Raw genomic sequence first — 21,883 nt, forward strand, 5'->3', positions numbered from 1 at the left:
ACTCAGCAATCTCTAATACTTCCCTCCTGTGTGGCATCTTCCCCTCCCCAAAAGCTGTGATTATAGGCTTACACAGCTGTAATGGCATCATGCACAGCAATACTGCAGATCCTGTTCCAGGCTACACGAGCAGCAGAAACGTGAGTGTTGAAATGGATTTTGTTCAGGATCGGAGATTCATCTATGGCTGTTGTACCCACAGAAGGGCTGAAAAAGGAAAGAGAATCTTGTCACATTTGTCAGGGTGTTGCCACAAGTGCTTTGGGTCTCTGCATGCCATATCATGAACCAGGTGAGAAAGGATTACAAGCAGACTTCTGTCTTTGCGGGGATTTTGGGTCGTTAATTGTTGGTGGGGGTGGTTGATAGCATAATGCCCTCCCCACAGCAGACTGCTCCTGGGTTTGGCAAGTGGCAGTGTGGTGGGGAGCTGGCTGGTGGGAAGCACTGGTTTGGAGTAGGGAGAGTGATATCACTGACTTCATTTATCTGCAAGTCTTGCTCAAGAGTTGTCCTATGAGCAATGTGGGCCCACTCTCTGCAGACCATTGGAAAGTGATTTAGTCCCTTCTCCTCTGACCCTGCCCCGCCATCAGTGTTGTCATGGGGGGCTGATGTTCAAGCAGCAGTCCTGGGCCATCTGCTGTGCTGCAGGATCCCTTGTCCTGGTCCTCCTTTCTCCAGGGTGACCTGTTTGGGCACTGCTCAAACTCTGAGGGGTGGAAAGTTTGGGGACAGAGTGCCATAGTGCCACAAAAAGCAAAAACAGGAAAAAAGATGCTTGCTTTTGTTTGTGAGACTCCTAGGATAATGATGCTGAGGTGCTGAAAGGCTGACAAAGGAAACAGTATGTGTTGGTTTTTGGGGGCACCTGCAGAAAGCCCGACAGCTGAGGAAGCAGATGCTTGCATGAGAGCTGTCCTTCAGACAGTTTTGAAGTATATGCATGGCTGGAACATTTGGTTCGGGGGACTAGGTCAAACCTTGTCTGGTTTAATCTCTCCAATTTTTTGTTCAATCATCCAGTTTCACAGTCTGAGATCTTAAAACCAAGATAGTTAGCAGATGGCTATGTGAACGTATAGCTAAACCACCTGTTTGTCTTTAAACATGGAAGAAAATAAATTTCACTTCAAATATTGGATACACTGAAGATAATTAGACATTTATTACATTTCTTCCCTTCTTTGCTTTAATAAAACTAAGTTTCCAGAAGGCTCTCCATAATGCTGGGAAGGGATGGGACCTTTTTTCAATGAAAAAGATGTTGCTTTGCATTTGCTAACACATAAGAAATTCAAAATTTATACTTCCTTGCACGAAAAGCTTGTCTCAAGCTAATCAGCAATTGCAGTTTGCTTATAAAAACAAACAAACAAAAATTTAAAAACCCTAGTCTTTCAAGTTCACCTCTGTCTGTGTGTGTTTGTCTCCATCTGGTAGTACACCAGAGAACTCTAGAACATTTGCTGCTCATCTCAACGGCAAATGTAAGGAATCTTGGGAGAAATAACTTTAAAAAATCATTAAAAGAGAGATGTTATTAACATGCATGTGTTCTGGCCCATGTGACAATGCCTTTTTCCATTTTATCGATTTTATTTGTTTAAATAAAAGATACCTATTTTTAAATAAGTTGCTGTTAACTTCAGATTGAGGTACATGCAGCAAAGCGGTGGCTTATGAACTTTGAGCTGGGGTGAGATATGCGACTTCCTTTAGGGGTGGTGAAAAGCTATATGCTCTGATTCTACTTCTGCTGCAACCGAAACATGGGTGTTCCTCATCAGTGTGTTATAGGAACAGAGGGAGACTTTGCTTGTGGCCAGACATATATGGGTGATGGGAGCAGCTGCTTGTTGTTCATACATCACATACAGATCTGGTCACCTGAGACCCTCTGGGAAGAATTTAGTTTTCTGCATTGCTGGCCATAGCATAAATGCTGGACAGCCTTGCTGTAGGCTCTCAGCTTGCTGTGACTGCATCTGTGGGGTTTAGAGTCGTTGACAGGACTGCATGTTTTCCAGCAATTTTTCAGTTTTAACTGTGTACTGTGTTTGTTTTGTTAAAGTCATTCCTTGAGATGTACTGTCAGGGATATCAAGGCACACCTCTGTTGAGACATAGCTGAGCCTCATTCTACAACTGCTTGAGAACTCGCCCCCAGCTGATCTGTGAATAGGACATTTAAGTGAGAAATACACACTCTTACACCTATTTGCAAGGAAGCTACTGGACTCCCTCTGCCTTGTCCATCCTCATCTAGCAGGTAGCTTAGCTTCCAACAGACATGTCTGAGCTCACCAATTACCTTAAAGTTCATCTATGCTCTCATTACAGGTCTTGCATAACTAAAGTATGTATTATCTACTCTCTTGTATTTGTTCGCAGTACCAGTGTACTCTGTTAAACAGAAGGACCTCCAACCTTTCTTCACATTACTTGCACTTAAGAACTTGCCATTTTTAATTACAGTGGACAAAGAGTAAGGTGAACTAATTAAGAACCAGAATAAACATAGTGCTTGTGGGTGCTACATAATTAAATGCCTTGCTGAAAACAGCTTATAATCTTTCTGGTTTACTTAAATATTGCTAATTAGTAAAATATTGGTGTATTATTTTTTTTCCAAGGCCCAAAGATGAGATAAAATATGAATACCTGATCTTAAAACAGCACAGGTGGAGAGCAATTTGCTGGAAGAGCCATAATGACCTGCAGCTCACTTTTTCAGGAATCCTTGGCATTTCACCACTGGGTGGTGGGAAACACTCCTCTTAAATCCAACCTACATGTGTTCTCTCATGTAACAAACATACTTCTGGTGTGATTCTGAGCTTAAACATTGCTTCTTCCTCCCAAGATCCTCAGTTGAATCTGGGTGAAGATACAACCCATTCTACTTAGATATCTATAAAAGTAAATGCTTTATGTAAAGGTGAATCACAATCTTTGCCTCCTGAAGTTATTAGCTCTGTGTTTGAACTTTTTATATTTTCATTTGACAAAGTAGTAATACAAAAAATGTGGACTGAGTTAAAAGGTGTCTGCATGTAAGTAGCCTAATTATAGACCATCCTCCCTTTCACACCGTTTCACAAATGCAGCTTTGACTTGAAAATGTGCTAACCTATACAATGGTTGCATTTGTTAATCATCTGCACAGTTTTATTTATTTTGCAGTATTATCCTTTTCTACTGTCGTGTTTTGATGGTAGCTTTCCCCTTGAGAGTTTTCTGTAATAGATTAGATTTTCCCTGAGGGATTCAGGTCCCTGCTATGAATTTTAAAAGTATGTCTAATCCTCCTCAAACATGCTCCAAATGTTATTAGGATTCCCATGCATCACTTTAACTTTTCATTGAGTAAGAACAAAGTTTTTCTGTGAAACACTTTTATGAGAGAACCTGGGTACATGACTGGTTCGATGACAATAATGAAGATAGTGGTGGATGGCACCCAGCCAGACTCATCTGACCTTTCTGGAACTAATTTACTTTTTGACAATTGGAATGAGCAGAAATGAATTAGGCAAGAAAAGGATCAAGTGCTCATCAGCATATTTCCTGTGAAAGCAAAAAACTGGCTTACACGCGCAAAACCTGCCTGATAATTGTCCTGGAGCTTAATGAAGCAGAGCATCAGCCATTTCCTTTAAACAGAATGAAAGCATGGGTAAAAATGTGGAAAACATTGAGTTTGTGTGGCTGATGAATGACAGTGGGCCTCTAAGTTTTTGAAACTGTGAGGTAGCATTGGCAGTGGATATTCAAGGAGGGGATTGCACCTTGGCAGGAAAAGAAGAGTTTAAGTCAAAAAGATTGTATGTCCATCCAAATACCTTTCAAACAATCAAAAGTGAGTTGAAACAAAAATGGAATAGGAAACTTGGGGAAGATAGAGTGGTGTAATGGGTTCCTGGTTTTTAGATCCGGGGATAGGTCCCAACTTTGGGATAGAGAGTAATCAGAGATTGCTGTAAAGTTTTGCTTTGTAAAGAAAAGGTAAATACAGCTATAACTGTAGCTTTAGAGGCTGAATTGTTGTCATTATTGACAGGAAAGATGATGGTTTTTCATGATAAAAGTATGATGTGCTCTTTTTATTATTTGTAATGTTATTCAATGGGCCAATGTTATTCAGGACCATTGGTCAAAACCTTGTTCTGCATTTCAGCATGTGGATGAGGAAGAAGAAGGTGGTATTGGTGGCACACCTCTTGCTGCTCACAGAGTTGCACTCCTTATGTGTGCTCGCTAGACTTCCTAGAGTTTGTACCTACAGTCTCCAGAAGCCACATGTAATCCTTGCTCTTCAAATCCTGTGTGACTGTCAGGCCAGATGTGCTCTCGGTGCACGGGCTGAGCAGGACTTCTCATGTCCTTTCTGGCCCAAAGTGGGCTCCAGATCAGAGAGCAGAGATGCTTCATCCGTTTTACTCCTCACTGCTTGGCTGGAGCAGGAGGAGTTGCCAGAGTGTGGTGAGGAGGGCTGAGGAATGGATGGGCAAGAAAATAGATGTGAGGGGCTGGAGGCAGGTTGCAATTTTGTTTAACTCCAGTGGTTTTGGGAATGGCAAGTCAGAGCAGAAGCCGAGAGAAGAATAGGAAAGTGCAGGGTGAAGGCAAAGCGTCAGCAGTGGGCAGGTAGGTCAGCAGCACAGAAGGGTAATCATTGCAGCAATAGGGAAGGTTGGAGGAATAAAGATGAGGAAAATCAAGGAGGGGAATGCAAGCAGGGGGGAAAGGGGAGTGGTGTGACAATAGTTAAAAGGAGAGGGGCAAAGAGGGCAGAGAAATCTTAATGCTAGGTTATATTTGCATAGAGCTTGAAACTCAAAATTGGTATCCCCTTGCTGTGTAGCACAGAAATCTTGTGGCAAATCACAGGGATATATTGATGTGGCACAGGGCAGTGTCCTAAGCAGTAGAATCGGGGGCTGTATTTCTTCTTAGACTTGAGCTAGCTGGGTTTGGGGTTTTATTGTGTAGTACTACTTCTTACAGTGTAGACGAAGCTTATATCTGTAATGCTAGGTCTGCAGAGACTATAAGAGCGACGTCTGTAGGAAGGTCTTTGTCAGGTGATAGAATTTTTCTTTACAGCTTCAGATGGTTTAGCTCATGAATACAGAGGTGATAAACCTTTAACCAATGCCAGAGTGCACAGCTTGCTCAATAAAAATGGATGTCGTCAGTCTTTGAAAAGCACAAGGTGCTTCATTGTGTTTGTTCTGCTTTGAAGTATCCACTTCCTTTATTTTCTGTAGATAATGGGTAATATTTGTGGAGCTATAGTCCTCTCTAAATGAAACTTGACGGTTTGGGTCCCTTTCTGTGATTTGTTTTGCAGGTGCCTTTGCTGAAAGCTTACAGTTGTTTAAGGTTTTTTTTGCTTGATCTTTATAACTGTCCAGTGGGAGATGGTAAATTAGGATTATTTAATCATTGGTTCTTATACCATTGCTTTTGAGGATAACTAAATACCACTAATTTCCCTTTTGCCAAAGATTGGCAGTTTGTTTGCAGCACCGGGCACTGGTTTTAGCCTGCATCTTCAGGAGATTGTTGTTTTTTTGCTCAGAAGATGCATCTAGCAACCAGTGTTTATTTTGCATGTGTACTTCCCTCTCCCTCCTAGCTATGCATATTTAACATGCTAGTTAACTGTTGGTTTTTCTCAAAGTTGTTTTTCCTTGCTTTAGCTCAGCAAGCATTATGCTAATGATTTCCCTGGTTGTTGTCTTTTCTGTCAGCTTGTTTTGCCTTCACTGTCTGTATGTTCTGTTTATTTTGTTGGGTTTGGGTTTGTGGCTTTTCGCTTATTTTTATAAGTCCTTAGACCACGGGCATAGTAAAACATATACCTTCCTCTGCTTTGGGAAGACTCTAGTTGTGTCTTTTGAAACCTTTTAAGAGAACTTTTCATTGCTTAATTTTTTGCTTCATTTTAACATCCTCTGAGATGTCTTCCATTAATTACATTATCTAACTGATCCAATAATTTTAAAGCACACAGCCTCTTAACACCATTTTTACAAGTTTATTGTGCATTAAACTTCCAATCACGTTTGTTGTTGCAATAAATTTATTCCAACCCACTTCTATTTATTCTGAACAAAACTTTTATTGGTGCTTTTTGGTATCTTACCAAACCTTCACAAAGCTGTACCATCATCGTAAATACTTGCTTTTCATAAACAATCCTCTTTTATTACGTTAATTCACACGTCTTTTATAGTTCATAAACACTCTCTGTTAAACCTAATACACACATGCATGTGTGCATTTTTATGAGTTTTTTTTGAAAGTATATTTCAAAAAGTTATGTTAGGTTTCAGTGTGGTCTAGCATAGCTAATGCAGCTCTTTCTCATTACAAGTTACTCTGCTGAAATGCTTAGAGGGTATCCTTTTAGGGTAATATTCTGTTTAAAAAAGAGTTGCTTTTCAGGGAGATATTTTATTTTTAATGAGATTTTTTAACTCCCCCTCAACAATGTATAACATTACAACTTAATGAATGCTTTGACATGATCTGCTCTGCTTTGCTCACACAACCTTTATTGGCCATCATTATGCAAGTAGTTTTTAATTATGAAGCTATATTCTATCATTTTTCCACAGATCTCGTATTCCTTCACTATGCAGAATGGATCTGCTTGTGAGATATGCAATAAAGGGGTCTCTTCTCTGCAGGATCATTGTCTGATTAACTGTGGGAGTTTGTGTTGAGTGAGGCAAGATATTGCAGAGCTGGCAAGGATGATCACTGCACTAGAAGAATGGAATGCCCATGCAGAACAAGTTCTGTGGCTGCGCAATTTCCTTTTTTGTATAAATCTGTCTTTACTATGTGATTAGAATATGCTCTTTATTTTTTGGATCATCTGTGTCCATGTATGAGTTAATAGCAGTTAGTGTTCACTGAGGAGCTAAGTGGTGGTCTTTGAAAGGCACCATACAAATAAGAAAATACTGTATTTGGTGTAGATTTGATTCAGTATGCTTAAATATGACTTGACATCTCACAAGGGTAAGGATGAATGATTTCCCATTAAATGATTTCCCTCTATTCTGTATCCTGAAAAAACGGTGGATTCTGTTGAAAAAATTGTGACTTTGTACGTAGAAACAGTGTTACTGGGTGGAGCTAAAACCCACACAAGCAGCTTTAGCTTAACACTTCCTAATTTTTACATGTTTAGTTTTGTTGTGTTAATTTCATTACATCATTAATATTTTAAAATAAGAATTAATTAATTTAATAAGAATTAATTAATATGCAGGCAATATCCCTTGTGTGATTCCAGACAGCATCATTTCCATATGCAGAGTCTCTGACTCTGTGTTTTTGACAGCACAGCACAAGATTCAGGCTCTGGGGGTTTCTAAGGTTTGCAGGGTGGACTTGTACAGCCTGTGGCATGGCCTGCACTCACTCAGTTGCATCTCCCCTTGCACCATGTAAAGGCATCTGTTAGGTCTGTGTAGGTTCACATCCATCTCTTAGTAGGGCTGTGGGTGCATGAATATTTTTCTCTTGTCACTCTTCTTTGCAGTAATTATTTTTTTTATTGGAAGAAGATTGGAAGGTTTCTTGGATCTTTCAAGCTAGGAACTAGTAATGAGGAAAATTCACAGTAGGGATGTTCAAATCTGTTTCCCCACCTCTCACACAAACTTTAAAATATGACTGAAAATTGTTCTCTTCCTGCTGCAAGGACTTGAAGTGACCACCAACCTTTCTGCCTTCAAGGCAAAATGCAAGGCATAGGTGTTTTTCAATATTTTTTATCATCACTAAAGCAAAGGAGTTGGGATGACTAATATGCTGTGAGGGAGGAGGAGTAGTGGGAAGGGATACTAAATAAAGTACTCGTAGTTAAGCTGCCTGTTGAGGTAATATAATTTTGGATGACGTGACAGTGAGCCCAGCATAAATGCGCATTTTGATAAATGTGATTCTTGGACAGTAGCTCAGGCTGGATCTCCTCCTGCTCCCTGGAGGCTTTGTGATCAGGCTGCTCCCTGGTATCGTATTTCCAGCTGTGCATGCTCATCGGTAAGTGCATGAATCCTGGGTTTAGAACATCTTCACTGAAGCAGCACCAGGACTGGGGGGCTGAGTGACACTTATGCAGCAGCTTTTACGGCTAAGAGTGGCTCCTTTGAGGAGGGTGGTGCCCACGTCACACCAAATGACAGCTGAACAGAACTGCTGATAGGTGCACAACCTCCTAAATTCTGATAAATTGTCGTCCCCATCAAAGGACAAGTTGCTTATTTCAGGAACAAACCAGTCTGCTTTGAAGACTGTTGTGATACTTCCATACTATGGAGTCCCTGTTTCACGAAGGAAATTGCTCTCTTTTCCAAAACATTTCCACCGCTGGAAATAGAGGATAGGTATTATCTGAGGAGAGGTCTATAATACTTGACACACAGCAGCCAGACAAAACTGCGGTCTCTCTCCTTCTTCTTCTCATTCTCTCATCTCTCTGCTTGAATAAAATTGATTGGATAGGACATGCTGTAATTTGTTTTTACAATGAATAATGTTCCAGTTTATCCTCAGGGACATTTGGATGAGTTATCTCACACTGACCTTGACACCCTGGTGTTGTAAAATGTAGATCAGGTTGGTTGTTTATAAGCTGAGGAATCATTTAATTTGGTTTTATTTCTAGTAAAAGGGGACTAATAAGGAAATATTTGTGAGCCTCCTGCCCATGTGAAAACATACTTTCTCTCTATATAGAAGTATTTAGCTAGTTGCAGGATTTGATTTGATTTGCAGCCTCATCAGAGAACTAGATAGATGCTATTAACTTCAGTGTTATCTCTTGGGGTCTCCTCTGTCTTTCATCAGTTTACAGCATTTTGGGCATCAATCCATGCTTTAGCATGTAATTCTAATGAGGTGTTATTGGCACTGTTCAAATAAACTGGCACCATTAAGCTGCTGTTCCAAAGGTGGTGCAACTTTGAGTGAATGTGTTTAGGTTAAATAAAATCAGATTCCCTATGCACTGCCTGTAGATTTTATTCTTTTTGTTTGTTTGTTTGAAGAACTGATAGCCAGTTCTAGAATGTAATAATCGGTGTGACTTGAAATGTTGACTATATGGTAACAAAAAGCATTACAAGACAGGAAAAAAGGTATTGTTAGGATAGCAAGGAGGCAGCAACAACTCAAACCTTCAAAAAAGATTGTTCATCATGCTGATCTATTGAACTGAAGCTGATCATCCTATGTTTGGTATTTGCACTGCATTAAAGGTAAGAGGGCCTGAGTCACTGCAGAATTCAGACATGGACAAATGTGAATCACCTCTGACTAAATCACCTGCAAGAAAGAAGCTGAAATCTCATAGCAGTTGCGGGGGAAGCTGTGTGCGTGCCTTCCTTCTGTCATGGCATACAGGCAATCTCCAAGCATGTCATTGTTAGTTTGCTTCCGTATGTATTAATAGCTGAATTTTTTTCAGCAACGGCTTCATATGAAAGTTGAAGGAAATGAGATTCCTGGTGAGCTTTGGATCAGGTCCATGGCAAAGAGAGAATATGTTATGAATACTCTCTCTTTATTCATTTCAGGAGGTTGAAGACCTCTGCCATCCTAAAGCCCTGACCAGCTGCGCAGAGAGAGTCATAAAAAGCTCACATAAAAAAGTTGTTTTAAGAAGCTTTGTGGATAGCTCTAATGCAAACCACATGCTTTCCTCTGAGCAGTAGGAATGGTAAGATACTTGTAGTGCTTGAATGTAAACATCCCTAATTAAAAGCCAGTGGATCCCTTGGAAATTAGGTGGAACTGCTTTCACTAAGATGAGAATTCAGCTTGTAAATGAAAAAAAATTATCAAAATCTTCATGTTTTTATTGGTTACTTTGGAGACACACCAGAGGAGAGTTTCTGGCATGAAGACTGTCCACAGTCCCTCTCTTCAAGTGAGGCAAAGCTAGGTAAGAGCCTTCAGTTAAAGTAACATCTCTTATGAGCTCCCAGTTATTAGCAGCCTTTTTCTTGTGTTTGGGTGGCAGCAGGCGGCTGCCTGTGATGGAGCCTGTTGCCCAGAGCATGAGTAGATGGAGACTGTTTGCCTTGTGCTTCTTGGAAACAAAGAAACCAGGAATGGCTGCAGAAAGTTGCCATTCCAGAGGAATCTGTTCCGCAGGCACGTCCCAGAGCAGCTGTGCTGTATGAAGGCCAGGGGTCATGGGATTGTCTTTCTGGTCCTCCTTTTCTTGGGGGAGCTTCTGAGGCAAATCATGCAGCACGCAAATGTGCCAGCAACCTGGGGTTGGGTTTGCCTTGCAGGTCCTGCACAGCGCAGGTGTTGGATGTGCTCAGCTGCAGGGGATGAAAGGTCTCGCTGTGGTGTGTGTCCCTACAGTAAACCTCTGCCAATGATGTGTGGGTTCTGTGGTGTTTGACACATAACTAAAAACAATCTATTTCCACAACAGTGAGACTTGTTTTCGCATTCATGAGAATAACTGTCTGCCTGCAGTACATCAGCCCCACGGTCTCTTCGTCCTGTGGTTTGTGCAGTCTCTCAACTCTTTCATGAGCATCTCTCCATGTATCAGCCAGCACCTCAGTGCTGACTTGAAGTCTAAGTTTTCTTTTTTAACTTTTTCTCTTATAAGCATTTTGACTAATAAATAATTCCATAGACCAGATGTATACACTCTTACACTCAGTCTCATCTATTTGGATTTTTAGTTTGATTAATACTTTTGCTTCTTAAGGCTCTTCCTGGATACAGGAAGCCCAGTTGTCATTAGTTGCCTCTCAGTCCCACATTGAACACCATTGTTTTGGTGAGCAGTGAGGCTATGACAGCCTGACACAGCTGGCTTGTGGCTACCCAGAGGTCTGTAAGAGCCACCAGTCCAGTTTGAGTGTTTGTGACTCCTAGATGTGGCAGGAACTCTCTTTTCTAGTGCAATAGGGTTACATTCATAGAATCACGGAATGGTTTATGTTGGAAGGGACCTTGAAGACCATCTAGTTCCAATCCCCCTGCCATGGACAGGGACACCTTCCACTATATTTGTTTTTCTTCCTATCTGAATGAATTGCCTTGTCTTTCTGTCTGATGGCAAATTTCATGTTTCATTTACTGTAAACTCTTCCATTCTCCAATTTATGCTAGGCTTGAGCATACAATAGATTTTCGTCCTTATTATTTCTAAAGAAGTGTTATCAATAAAAAGAAAATTAAAATGTGTCACGATGATTTGGAGAAAAAATAAATACAGTGATGCTAAGCTTTTATCCCAATTAGACCTTGACATTAAGAAATACTGAGGAAAAAAATTCACAGAGAGTTTCAGAGAATGTCAAATAAAGCTGTTGTTTGGGGTTTTTTTTAATCAATTCTCCTTTAGCAAATTTTTGTTGGTGTGGTTTTTGGTTTTTTTGGGTGGTGATTTTTTTTTTTTTTTAGAATATAGGGGAATTTCTTTGTGTGTGAGATTTTCTCATAAAAATCTTGTCGTGTAGTACTTCTTGGTTACAGCTCATGCAATTGGCAGTCAGACTGAATTTCTGAGTCCTGTGACCCTCTGGACTTCAAACCCCTGGATTTCACCTTCATTGGCATCTAATATATAATATTTACTGTTCTGATTCCTAGAGCTGACTTTGCATAGATGTTTTGAATGGCTTACTTCCATTTGCTGACCGTTAATCTTCGGAGGAAAAACATGATGCTTTCCTACTTGCAGCCCTCCATCAGATATGAGATCCTTAACAATGTAGAAACATCCTGACCAAGGGAAGTGGTTGGCACTGGCAGCAGGCAATGACAGCAAGTGCCAAAATGCTCAGAGCAATTAATGGGTGTGAATGTATCTGTTGCATGTGCTGACTTAATCTCTCCTTCTGGTTTTGTGTAAACATATGCAAACAAACATCCTTAATAGTAAGGAAAAACCTCCACCAAGCATAACTTAAATTTTACATCATCTTTATATTATCTGTTACTGGTATACTGAGTACACCAATTACAATAGCAAACAGACTGCCTAGCAAAACCATTATCAGTTACCATTTAGCGTACTTATTGAAATGGCTTATTAGATATGAATGTCTATATTATTTTTTAAAACATCATTCTTCACTTAGTACCTATGACTAGTCTAGCACTGACAATTGTCAAACAAATTACCAGTTGTCAACTAATATGCAAATAGCCTACTGGGTTGTTATAATTTCAAATAGGTTTTAATATTTCTGCATTGAACAGAAATTCTAAATTCTAATGAGTTCTGGTTTGCAGTAGTGAGGGAGCTGACAACAGGAAGAGGTTGCAGCAGGCAAGGCTGGGTTTGGGCAAAAGCTGTAATTGAGAGGTATTTTGATACCCAAGTAGAACTGAATCCTCCTAACTTGGCTTCTCATACCTCAGACTATTCTAAGTATTTATTCCTGAACATTGAGGAAATTTATTCCTGAACATTGAGGCTTGAGGGATTGGCCCAGCACTGCTTTTTGAGGGGTAGCCTCATAACATAGAATAGCTTAGTTTTCTGGGTCAGAAATGTGATCAGTAGGAAACTTAGTTTGCAAAGCAGCTGACATCGTTACTCTAGCTATGCTCTGATAGAGGGGCACCTTCTGGTTGCTGACGTACAGCTGTAAAAGTTGTCAGACTTCCCCAATACTCTAGACAGCATAGAGGGGATTTCTTTTGATACACTATGGTCGAATACTCCTTCCCCTTTGTACTTTTATTTTTGTGCTTCAGTCTGATGCTATTTTATTATGAGCCATATCATCACACCTGCTTTTACAAGATCAAGCTGCTAACTGCTTCAGAAAGGTGTTTTATTTATTGCTGGTTTTCTTATTCAAACATGTAGACAGAAGGAATAAAAAGAGTGCATGGATAGCTTATGCAAAGATTTACAGCTTCAATTTGTAGCACAGATGTTTGTAGAAGCATTTACATTTTGGGGAGCTTGTGTTAGCATACCTGGTCTGAGGTCTCTGGGTCTGCGTGATCTCGGAAAATAAAAAGCACATTTATTCTTTGTGTGCCATCTTTTCCCTGTGAATTTCTGTAGCAGAGCTTTAACATTTCCACAACTTCTGTGTCTTAAAATCTAATATTTCAGGGAGTTGGATTTTATGCATATTGTAAAATCCACACGAAGGTGGCAGCAACTATTTCAGACTGCTGTTGCTCCTGAACAGTTAGCAGTTGTCCTGGAGTATGCACTGCCTGGTTCCATTGCAGCCTTGTCCTCCCAAGCCGCTCCCTGGCCCTGAGGATGGGCAGCAGCATCAGGGTCTTTGGCAGGCAGGGAGCAAGCAAAGCACTCCCCCAGAAACACAGCGACTCGCCCTCCAGCCAGGGGAGTGATGGGTGAAGGTGGACCAAGCCTCAGGCCGCTCTGCGCACCTTGCCCCAAAAGCAGGCTCTCCTCCCATTAACCCCATGGCTTGTTTTGCCTCTGGCAGTGCCGCATGGGCAGGTGTACCGGTTTTGCACCCCGGAGGGGACGTGGCTGATGAAGGAGAATTCGACCCTGCCCTGGAGGAACCTGTCTGAGTGCGAGGCCTCTGACAAGGTAAGAGTTTCCATCTCCTGCTGTTGTGGTTGTTTAGAAAAAAAAAAAAAAAGAACAGAAGGGAGCAAAAAATATAGTCATTGATGCCCACGCATTTCTGTCCTGTCAAAGTAATGTTTACGGATTCATCTGGGGTGCCTCACTTCGGTGAACCTAATGGTAAGGGACGTCACGCCTCTCCCCTTCAATAAAGGGGGAATGTGGAGGGTAGACGAGAACAGGTTTAAATGTATGTGAGAGAACCAAGAATAGTGAACTTCTCTTGTGGTACAGTGCGAGGGGCTCAACTGCAGCCCACATGGACTGGGGGAGTGACCTAATGCTATTCCTTTGCCTTTTCTTCCACTGGCAGATCATTACAATAAAGTGACTGTTCTCTTTCTCTTGTTAGCAGCTATTAGGGTGATTAAGATGAACTGAACTGAAGAATATTTGCTTTTCACCTTTGGGCAGGGGGCAGTCCCTGTTTTTTGTTTATTTGAGTTTTGGGGTTTTTTTTTTCTTTTTACCTTAATTTGCTGTGGACAATGGAATTAGGCTTGTCGGTGTTATTTTCTTGCCCTAGTGCTTAATACTCTGCAGGGAGCTGAGACACCTGGCACCAAATGAAGGCGAGTGTAGGGATTTCCAGGGGATTTTTGTCAGCCATTGGCGTCAGCTAGCGCACCGTGTGCGTTCCCATGACACGTGATACCATCACTGCTGTGAACCTCCAAGGGCGATGCTTTTCCTCACATAAATTCAGTGCACTCTCTCTGTCCCAGGGTACTGAGAACTAGCACATAGCTAGCCGAAATAGTTCAAGTATATAAAATTTCCAAATTCTGTGGTATCTGTGTCCTCTGGAGTTCCCGTTGCTCAGTGCCTTGTTCTTCAGAAGGGATAAATAGATGCAGACTGTAAGGAGATGGGAAAGGAGAGAGTTTCTAATTCTCCAAGTATGTTAAATTTAACTTTTTCCTTTAATTTGCAGCCTTATTCCTTGTCCCATGTTCTGGGGTATCCCAGCAGAGCACGTTATCTAACGCAAAGTGTAAACCTGGTCGTTGGACTTTTCCTTCTTTGCCATTATGGTTTCTTCCAGAGCTATGTTGGGACATGCCAAGGAGAGAGATACCTAATGGTAACACTTGGTCATTTGGCACCTGCCTCCAAGTTTCCATGAACTGATGTGGATTCTGAAACCCTGCACACATGGTCAATCCCTGAAATGTGAACAGCCATGTTTCCTTTTCCAACTGATGTATACAGAACCCTCTAATAACTTACTTTGCTTTATGCATCTTGTACATGAGAACGAAGGATTGTTTTGACAAATCTTCTGTGTTACAGCTGTTGCTAAAACAAAATCCAAAGGGTTTGTGGGTGAATCCTTATAAAATTACATAGTTTACTTTACGTGTACGATGTGGTTTTGATCTGTGTAGATGTTTTAAATTGTCAGGTTTGCCTGAGCTTTGATACTGAAGAGGTTTTCTTTTCTCTTTGTAAGGCAGCTCTCGTATCATTCCCTTTAAAATATTAACCTAGCAAATCCCTGAGGAACAGTCTGAATGTTCACCTTAAATCCTTCTGGCTGTGCAAAGTACATCTGAATACCTCTGCTTATTTCTGAAGTAAAATGAATGTATTCTTTTGTACAGCACAGGTCTCGGGAGTCAATTGCAGAATTAGCAGCTTGAAGAAGGAGAAGTAAATGCCTGAGTCTATTTAGACAAAGATACGTGCTTACAAATGAACCAGAATAGAGATATGAATGTGCCTCAGAGGCTGAGCAGTAAGTCTGTGTTAGAAGTCAGACCTGCCTGCAGCTTTTCAAATACTTCTCTCTAAGGATTTTGGCCAGCAAGGGTCTCAGTGGTCATGTCTTCAGCAGTGAATCTGAAGAGAGCCACAGCCCTGGACTGTCAGTGGGGTGCGAGCCTTCCCTCTGCTCTGGCCCACATCGGGTCACTAGCCCCCAGGCAGTGCTGTGACACCTAGGTCATGAGATGATGATGGGCTATGGGTTGTTACCAGGAGGTTGCATAGTTGAGGCAGAAGAGAGACTATTTTGGGTGGAGAAGAGAGTTTAGTTGTATGATGCAAGTCACGCTTTGCCTCAGAGTCAATGAATGGGACCTGGCTTGTTTTATTTCTAAGTATAGTTGTAGCTAAAGTGCCCTCCTCGTTACAGCAGTAAGGAGACTTGTTTTAAGTGTTCGAGTCTGAAAGCATCAGCTTTGCCATTTTTACTGCCGGGTTGAGTTGTGTCTGTGCTTCCTGCCATCTGTTTGAGACTTGCTTGTGTGGTAATTCATGCCTCTCCAACTTTGTTATGAAATAATGTCACACTATCTATTTTCTAGCTTGGCTGCAAAAGCCAACTGTTTGAGTGAACACCTGGGAGCAGCTTGGGAATTAAGAATCAATTTTTATTTCTTTAGAGCATACAGAAAAAGTGGAGGACTGATTTGATATGTGCATTTAAACTTGACAGTAGGAGAATGACTTCTGGTTATCATTAAGAAAAGTTAGAAGGCAGCTGGGAGAAAAAAATTGAAGCCCATGAGCTCTGTCTTTCCCCCCTCCCTTTTTATTTTTTTTTTTCCTTTTTTCCTTTATGTGCTCTCAGGATGCACCAGAAGAACAGCTCCTGAATTTGTCCATCATATACACCATTGGATATGCTCTTTCCTTCTCTGCCCTTGTAATAGCAACTGCCATTCTTCTTGGATTCAGGTAACTGGCGAAGGTCTGAAGAGAGTGGAGAAAAAGTGTTATGTTTTTCTATATGATAGTCTCAGATTTAGACAAATATTTGAATATTTTTTTCCCTTCTTCTGTCACCTCATTATTTCTCTCACATGTCACTTCTGTGTTCCTTCCTACAATCACTTATTCTCAAAAATGCAAGTAAAATTCCTAAATTTTTACAGTCTTTCCTGTATGAGTGTGTGAAACAGATGCTTTTTATCACTTGAAATATTTTTTATTTCAATGAAACTTCCACTGGAAGAGATGGAAAAAGAGAGGGATCTCAGCATTCCCCCATAATGTCGCCTTGCAGATGAGGCACTAGTCTGTGGTGTGAGAGAACATTTAGGACAGAAGTTTTCATCTTTCCTTGCTTGGAATTACATAGAGCGTAAAGCTTAGTCTTGCTTATTTCCAAGCCCTCACATGCAGGGTGTATTTCAGTGAAGAAATGGATTTTTGACACAATTCCTCTTTTGGAGAATTTTGAGAAATTCTTATTTATTTTGCAAATGGAAGAGAACTTAATTTTGAAACTTGAAAAGTTCCTGTGAAATAAATTGCTGCCACCTGATCATATTTGTGTATTGGGTTCACCCAGGTATGCACCAAGAAATTTCATGGAGTGCATCAAAATTAGAGATCCTTGGTTGCACAGGCCAATGATGCACTGTGTAGTTGTGGTTAAAAAAAAAAAAAAAAAAAAAGAAAAGAAAAAAACCCCAAACCCCAAAAAGCTTTGGACTCCAACAGAGAGAGATCTTTTTTTCCTCTGTAAATGCAAGAGGTGTATTGATTTCAGTCAGACTTCCCTGCAATTAGGAGTTAGTGAGCACAGGAGACTGATATTTAGCAACCACGAAGACGTGATCCTGCTCTGTTGTGGGGAGGAAGTCCCTCTGCCATGAAGTCCTGCTCCCTGCTGCTGTATATAGCCTGGTCCCACCATCCCTCTTACATGCTGATGAGGTTGCCTCCTAAAAAAAGTATAGTTTTCCAACTCCTGGTACCCTTACTTGAAATCAGATCAGGAATCTTCACTGCTCTGGTCCTTAAGAAGATTTCTTCCCTGACTAAAGGATGCCACTGCCAGTTAATGATCATTTGCTGTGGTGCCAGCACTCCGCTAGCAAGGCAGTCCCTCCCCTTTCCTCCATCCTATGTGTTTACACCCCTAACATATTTAACAAGATCAGTTATGCCTTTTAGCTTCTAATTTCCAAAACTAAAATGACACGCCTTCTAATATTGTACCACACATTTTAGCGTTGGTACAGTATTGTCTTTCTTCCTTCCAGTGGAGTAACGTAGGCTAGCAATCTCAAAGGAGGTTTAAAATGACTACAGAAATGCAGACACATGCTCACCCTCTGTGAATGCAACGTGATAATTTGTACATGTTGTACCTGTGCAACTTTGGGACTCATCTGACAAGACACCAGATGGTCCTGAAGTCTCCAAATGTCTCCCAGGATAAGTGCTTTCTCCTTATTTCACCCATCAATGACAGTTTTTGAGTAATCTTAGCGGTCCGAACGTAGAGGTCACAGAGCACAACCATATACTTTTTGAAGGAAGGATGCACATGTCTTTTGGCAGGGAACAAAAAGCAGGTTTGTCACTGCGGACTAGTAGGAGAGAAGGAATTTTGATGCCATGACTTTAGTGGAGAGATCCTATGCATTTTTTCCTTTAACAGTGAAGCAGGGACTGGAGAAGTGTACACGAGTGTGTACTTTAGATTTTGAAAATAAGGTTTCAAGAGATGGTAGGGGGGTTGAGAGCCTTGTTAAAACTATGCCATCAGTCCATTCTGTGCTTTCCTGTCTAAACTGTCTGTCTGTAGACAATTTGGTCCTGGATTTTATGAAATACATAAGACCTACCCCCACGTGGATTGCAGTTGCTGGATTCTGACTGGAACCTCCGTACATGGCCTCTCCACAGTAGCTGTGCAACCTCAATAAATGAGGATCAAAATCTAATTCAGTGGCACCAAAATGCTGGTATTTTCCACTTCTGTAATAAGAAGGCCTTTTTTAAGTTCTTAGACTACAGAATAACTTTTGCATTTGTTTCTAATAATGATACAACAGAGTAAGCAATATATCTCTAGTGTCCAATTCTGCATCCTCTGAAAGAAATGTAAGAAAAGTCTGTAATTTCAGTGATGGAAGCTGAATTAGGGCCATAACTTCATGACTGAAACAATCTGAATAACTTACATTGCCTGTAGCAGAAACACCCAGTAACTACTTGCAACCTATTTTTTTCAATTGGTTAATTTACATAATTTCTTCAATCAGATTTAAATGTGTAGCAGTTCTGAAGGGTAGCAACAAATAAATTTTGAGTTAAAGGAAAATAAATATTAATCATAGGCAAATTATTAAATAAGCTGTGACTTAAAAGTGCTGCAAAAAATTCTGTTTGACCTAAGGAAAAAAGTTTTCCTTCCTCTTCAGTGGAAAACCATTAACTTTCAGACCAAGTCTGTTTTTCTTCCCAAATTTATAGAGCAGTAAAAATAGACATTTAAAGCGTAAGTTTGCTGAAACTCTTTCTGGAACAATTGATGTTTACCATATATTACCTATATCTTTTAGGATTAACAAAGACTCATACACAGTGTAACTTCCTTTGAAGCAAAGTGTGTGCCTTGGCAGTGCTGGAAGAAAAATGTTTCTGGATAAGGCTGGTAAAACATTGGCAGCATTCTGCCATTGGATGCCATTTACGTGACTGCAGCTTCTTTGCTATTCTTTAATATGCTCTTTTTTGACAAGTAGCAATTTTATTGTCTCTGCAGCTGGCTGCTGAAATTCAAGAGGATTTTTTCTTTTTCTTTTTTTTGTTTTGTTGGGTGTGGGGTTTTTGTTTGTTTGGGTTTTTTGTTGTTGTTTGAGTTTTGGTTTGTTTTTAATTCTGAATGCAGAGATGAAAATTCTGGGTTTTTTTCTTCAGAAAGTATTTACAATTTCCCCAGGAGGCAATCTGAAAACAGATTTTTCTCATGTTCAAAGCAGTAATTTACAGGTGGATGTTTTTTCATTGTGGGTCTAAGCACAGCCAGAAGTTGTACTGCACACTAGGTCCTGAGCCTTGCCAAGGTAAAACTGTGCAGTGACGTTGGGGTCAATTCAAAGGGATTAGATTCAGCATTATGTGAAACTTGACTTTTTTTTAGTCCTTTCAGATTTGTCTTCTGAAAATTACTTTATTTTTACACTTTTTAAACTTTGAAAGTATTTTTTTTCCTTATGCACTGGTCTCTTTCCTTCCCCCAAACATTCACACCTAAGGCTGAAGTTTTGAATGTCTTTCTTGATAGTGATTTCTTTGCAAGACAGTTTGAAATCCCTGCAGCCATTCTCAAGTTATGGGATTTCCTCTGGTACCTCCTGCTTTCTAGGAGGGCTCATTGTTCCCTCTCTCAGTCCCATGTGTGATGTTGCACCTTTTACATAGGTAGTGGATCATGAGTGGTTCTTCCTTTTCACAGACATCTGCATTGCACAAGGAATTACATTCACCTGAACCTCTTCACCTCTTTCATCCTTCGAGCTATATCCATCTTCATTAAAGACTCAGTGGTGAAGTGGATGTACAGCACAGCCACACAAGAGCACCAGTGGGAAGGACTTATCTCCTTTCAGGTAGGGGAAGACACTGGGGTGTTTTTGGATTGAGTCATCGCTCTGGTGTGTCTGTGTGACAGCAGGTAACTTCATGCTGTACGATGAGGGCTGTACAAAATGCTGTTCTTCAGTCCACAGAGTCTCTCTGAAACTTGTAACGCAACATATGCGGTTGTGGTTGAGTCACCCTGGGCTTGGGACAGGGAAGCAGTTGATACCATGGCATGTTTCTCTGCCTGTGGGAAGCTTGCCCCTGCTAGGCAGAGGAAACAAACATGAAGAGGGGGATTTTTGATATATATACAAATGCCCACGTCTTCTTCCCCTGCTGCAGGTTCATTTCTTCTAGCAGTAACAAGAAGGCGTTCATTTCCCTAAGCCAGCACTTTTTGTGATAGGACTGTCCATCTTGTATAATGACTAAATTAGCTGGTCTTTCTTGAAGATCTTTATAATCTGTTGATGACAGAAAAAAGGGAAGCATCTGATTAAAATGCAAATTTGAAAGCATTTAGAAAAGCTTTGGAGGAACAGGCTAATTAAATACTTATAATCAAAGGGAGAATATATACAGCTCTTTTGTGAATATGATGAAAGCATGCCTTTCCCCCTTCAGATTTGGAATACAAAATGTACTTGAATTACCAAAGAAAGGGATTTTCATTATCTACAAAGCTCTTGCGATTGTAGACATGGGTACAGTGTTGCTGCTGCAAAACAGGGTTGGGGTCGTAAAGGGTATGTCTTCTGATGCTTGTGTAGTGCCCATCCTTTCCTGACGCTCTGCAAAAGGCTTAAGCGCTAATACCAGGCAGTGAATCTTGATTTCTTCTCATCTGCAGTGTATCAACTGGCAAAAAATAACATTCTAATACATATCTTCTGTAGTTTGAAAATGTTTGCATTGGATTGCCAGTGATTCCCTCCTTCCAAAAAAAAAAAAAAACCCTAGGCTTTATACTTTCACACATGGTTTATCCAATAGTGGTTTCATCAGATCTGATGGATATATTAATTAGGTAATCAGGTTTCATACTTATCTAAAGCCCTGCTGACAACCTCTCTGTAATTTACCAGTCATGAGAGATTTTGCACTTAAATGTGCTGAACTGGGAAATACTGCTGTTCTATCAAAAATCTTTTGCTTTGGAAAACAGTCAACATTATGGCATCCACTATTTGCTCTTTAATAGAGAAATTCTCAGCTGCAGAATAGAATATGGGGGAAGATAAAAGATTCACTGTGTGAAGTTCATACAGTACCTTTCACTTCTTTTCATCTTTCTGTTGAACCTGTCAAATTATAATGCATTGCTTCTTGAGAGAAAATGCAGAACATGTAATTTACATTTTTTTTAAAGGAGGAATGTTGAAAGCATCTATCTGCTCTGTATAGCCCCTGTGACTGGCTCCTGTCCCTCCAGTATTCAAATGTCATTTATTTAGCAAGTGTTGTTTTGAGGAACAAGAGTAGGAGAGAGAACCAGTCTTTTGGGTTAGTATCCTTTCATTCTCAACCCCGGTTGCATTCATGTGGGCTGTGCTTTCTCCCGTCACAGGAATCACTCAGCTGCCGCTTGGTCTTTGTGATGATGCAGTATTGTGTGGCTGCAAACTACTACTGGTTGCTGGTGGAAGGCATGTACCTGTACACGCTGCTGGTACTTTCTGTCTTTTCTGAGCAGAGGATTTTTCGGCTCTATCTCTGCATTGGCTGGGGTAAGTCAATCTTTCCATATGTTTGCCTGTGGCTCCGTGCACGGGCAGATGGTATAATACAAAAAAAATATTATGTCTACCGTGATGCAAAGGGGCTGATGAACAAGAGGCCACTGACCGGGAGTTGTTGGGTTGGTTATGTGGGCAGAGCAGGTCAAGTAATGATTATTGGACAAAAGAGTGGTCAGAGTGCATGTGCCAT

At 40.7% G+C, this 21,883-nt stretch overlaps 1 protein-coding gene across 1 annotated transcript in view; it reads left to right on the forward strand.

Annotated features, from left to right (window-relative positions):
• Window positions 1-21,883, forward strand: part of GLP1R (glucagon-like peptide 1 receptor) — a gene marked incomplete at its 5' end in the record, with an annotated part of 61,442 nt that overhangs the window by 17,173 nt on the left and 22,386 nt on the right. The window contains 4 exons of the mRNA XM_010156481.1: window positions 13,479-13,588; window positions 16,203-16,309; window positions 19,827-19,980; window positions 21,522-21,681. Of these exons, the coding sequence (XP_010154783.1) occupies window positions 13,479-13,588; window positions 16,203-16,309; window positions 19,827-19,980; window positions 21,522-21,681 (531 nt within the window). The remainder of the gene's footprint in view (window positions 1-13,478; window positions 13,589-16,202; window positions 16,310-19,826; window positions 19,981-21,521; window positions 21,682-21,883) is intronic.

This window comes from Eurypyga helias, unplaced genomic scaffold (assembly GCF_000690775.1).
Source record: "Eurypyga helias isolate BGI_N326 unplaced genomic scaffold, ASM69077v1 scaffold2818, whole genome shotgun sequence".
NCBI classification, from domain to species: Eukaryota; Metazoa; Chordata; class Aves; order Eurypygiformes; family Eurypygidae; genus Eurypyga; species Eurypyga helias.